Source organism: Otolemur garnettii, unplaced genomic scaffold (assembly GCF_000181295.1).
Source record: "Otolemur garnettii isolate 467f Iridium unplaced genomic scaffold, OtoGar3 scaffold00209, whole genome shotgun sequence".
In the NCBI taxonomy this organism is placed as follows: Eukaryota; Metazoa; Chordata; class Mammalia; order Primates; family Galagidae; genus Otolemur; species Otolemur garnettii.
The window spans coordinates 2232517-2235179 of NW_003852604.1; the positions used below are offsets into that span (position 1 = coordinate 2232517).

At 39.8% G+C, this 2663-nt stretch overlaps 1 protein-coding gene across 1 annotated transcript; it reads right to left on the reverse strand.

The window, feature by feature from the left end:
* Positions 1-1225: 1225 nt before the first annotated feature.
* Positions 1226-2155, reverse strand: LOC100962017 (olfactory receptor 10V1). Its single transcript, XM_003801373.1, has one exon. It carries the CDS (start codon positions 2153-2155, stop codon positions 1226-1228), a length of 930 nt encoding a protein of 309 aa, XP_003801421.1.
* Between the last annotated feature and the right edge of the window lie 508 nt (positions 2156-2663).

The following is a 2663-nucleotide window of genomic DNA, read 5'->3' on the forward strand; positions in this document are numbered from 1 at the left end:
TCCAAGTCTGGATACTGTCTGAAATGCTGAAGAAGAGATTATGGAAGACTGTCAGATTCATCGATGGACATTTTATTTCTCTCCTATATTTTCACTTGCTGGATTAGATACTCTTTTCTCTATTATTATTATCTTTTTGATTACTGGGTGCTCTTCAGAAGTTATGCACACTGTTACAAGTTTTTCTCTTTGTTAATAAAAACATGCAAGAAAAAGGAGAAAATAATTTCCCTCCTTTTGCTCACTGTGAAATTATTTATTTATTTATTTATGCCAATATTGGCCAACATTTGGAACTGAATGACCTTGAGAGGAATCCTTGGAATATTGTAATTTAGTCCTGCCACTTCAGAAATAAGTAAAATGGAGCCTAGAAATATGGAGGCATTTGCCTGAGGTTACACTTTTTTTTTTTGTCAGTTTAGTGTTTCTTTTCCTTTATTTATTTAGGTGTGCATCAATCTCCATAGATAATTTTGGAACATTTTCATCACCTCAAAAAGGAAACTCTTATCTTACCAATCAGAAGTCACTCCCTGTTCCCCCTCCCGCCCCACTTCCCAGCCTATTCTGGGCATTTCACATGAATAGAATATAGTCTCCTGTGACTGGTTTCTTTCACCTGGAATTATGCTTTCAAGGTTCATCCATGTTGTACCATGTATCAGTCATTCATTCCTTTTATTTCTCAATAAAATTCCATTATGTGAATGGTTCACAAATATATTTTTTGGTATAGTAGTTTTTTCAGTTACAAAAGTAAAATACGTACATGCTCACTGTTAGAAAATGTATAAGGGAAATATCAATTCTTCAGACAGCGCAAGTCCAGAATCAGGAGAGCTTAGTCTTCAGATTTCTAAATAGTTGTGTTCTAATCCTGGATATATTTTTTCTTAGCTGCTTTAGTTTTGTTTTGAACAAAATGAAGACAATGATGCTTACTATGAGTTGAGATAATCCATAGAAAGTGCCTGGTATCACATAAAATTTGATTCTTCTCTCTCATCTATACCTATGACATCTCACTACCTTATTTGATATACCTTTATTTTCAGTAAGACAGCAGCATTCATCTCCTTTGGAGCATCCAGAATAATGGGCCAAATATCCCAGTTTGCTAAGGATTCTTGGTTTACACATGCCGTCCCAGCATAAGTATTAACAGCATCCCATTTTACTTGTAAAAGAATTCCAGGCTAAATACATCATAGCATCCTGTGTCCTAGAACTTTCTCAGAGCTTTCCTTAGGGCATCTTTCAGTTCCTTGTTTCTCATACTATAGATCAAAGGGTTTAAAACAGGGGTGATAAAAGTGTAGACCACGGACACCACCTGGCCCATCTCAGGAGAGTAGCTAGAACTAGGGGACAAGTAAATAAAGCTGGTGCAGCCGTACTGCAGGAGGACCACCAGGACGTGAGAGGAGCAGGTGTTGAAAGCTCTGCTGCGCCCTTCTGCAGACCGGATCCGTATGATGGCTGCCACGATGAAGACATAGGAGGTGGAGATCAGTGAGAGGGGGATGCTTAGGACAATGAAGCTGATGATATAGAGGGCGGTCTCGTGAACACGTGTGTCTCCACAAGCCAGGTGCATGACCGCAGGCACATCACAGTAGAAATGGTAGACCTCATTGTTGTGGCAAAATGGGAGTTGGAAGATTAAAATGGTAAGTAGCAGTGACACAAGTAACCCCAGAACCAGGGACCCTACCACCAGCTCCACGCACAAACACCAGCTCATGATGAGGGTATATCGCAACGGGTGACAGATGGCCACAAACCGGTCATAAGCCATGACTGCGAGCAGGACGCAGTCAGCCCCACCCAAAAAGATGAAGAAAAACATTTGGGTGCCACATCCAGTGATGGAAACAGGAGTTTTGCCCATGGAAAGGAGATTTGCCAAGGCCAGTGGGGCGATGGAAGATGTATAGAAGATTTCTAGCACTGCCAAATTGGCCAGAAAAAAGTACATGGGTGTGTGGAGAGAGTGGTTGACCCGGACAGTGAGTGCAATTGTAGCATTTCCGCTGAGGCTGGTCAGGTACATCATTAGGAAGGCCACAAAAATCACCATCTGGACCTCAGGGTCAGGTGAAAATGGACGGAAGAAGAATTGTATCTTCGCAGTTTTATTTAGTCCCTCCATATGTAGTGTATTGGACCTGCTGAAAGAAAAGGTGATACAAGTCTCAAGTCGTCTCTAGTCCAATGTGACAGTTTGCCAGTGTCTCTGTTCTGTATGTCTGCAATGATGTGCATATGCTTATTATAAATGAGATCTTATGATATTATAATTTATGCAATTTCCACCTCCTCATCTTTCTTCTCATACCCCCCAAATACCAAAGATGGAAAAATCCTCAGTGGTGGAGACTTTGATGTTTATTTTAATTCCAGTGCTTAGCACAGTGCCTGTTATACAGGTAGAAGGGTTTCCAAGAAGCATTTGCTGAACAAATTAATGTTCAAAGTTACAAGATGGATAAAATGGGGTATCTATTAATTATGTAAAATTTGAAATAAAACATTTAGGCTTCATTGGCTGGTGTATGCTATAATTTAGAAAGAATTATGTTATTGGTGCATGGTGATATCCTATTTTAAATATGTAATACATCTGTATAAGATCTGGAAACCTAGAGACTTCATTGATC

Bases quoted from the DNA above. Each gene is read 5' to 3' on its own strand.
- LOC100962017 (XM_003801373.1), bottom strand. From the start codon at position 2,155: ATGGAGGGACTAAATAAAACTGCGAAGATACAATTCTTCTTCCGTCCA.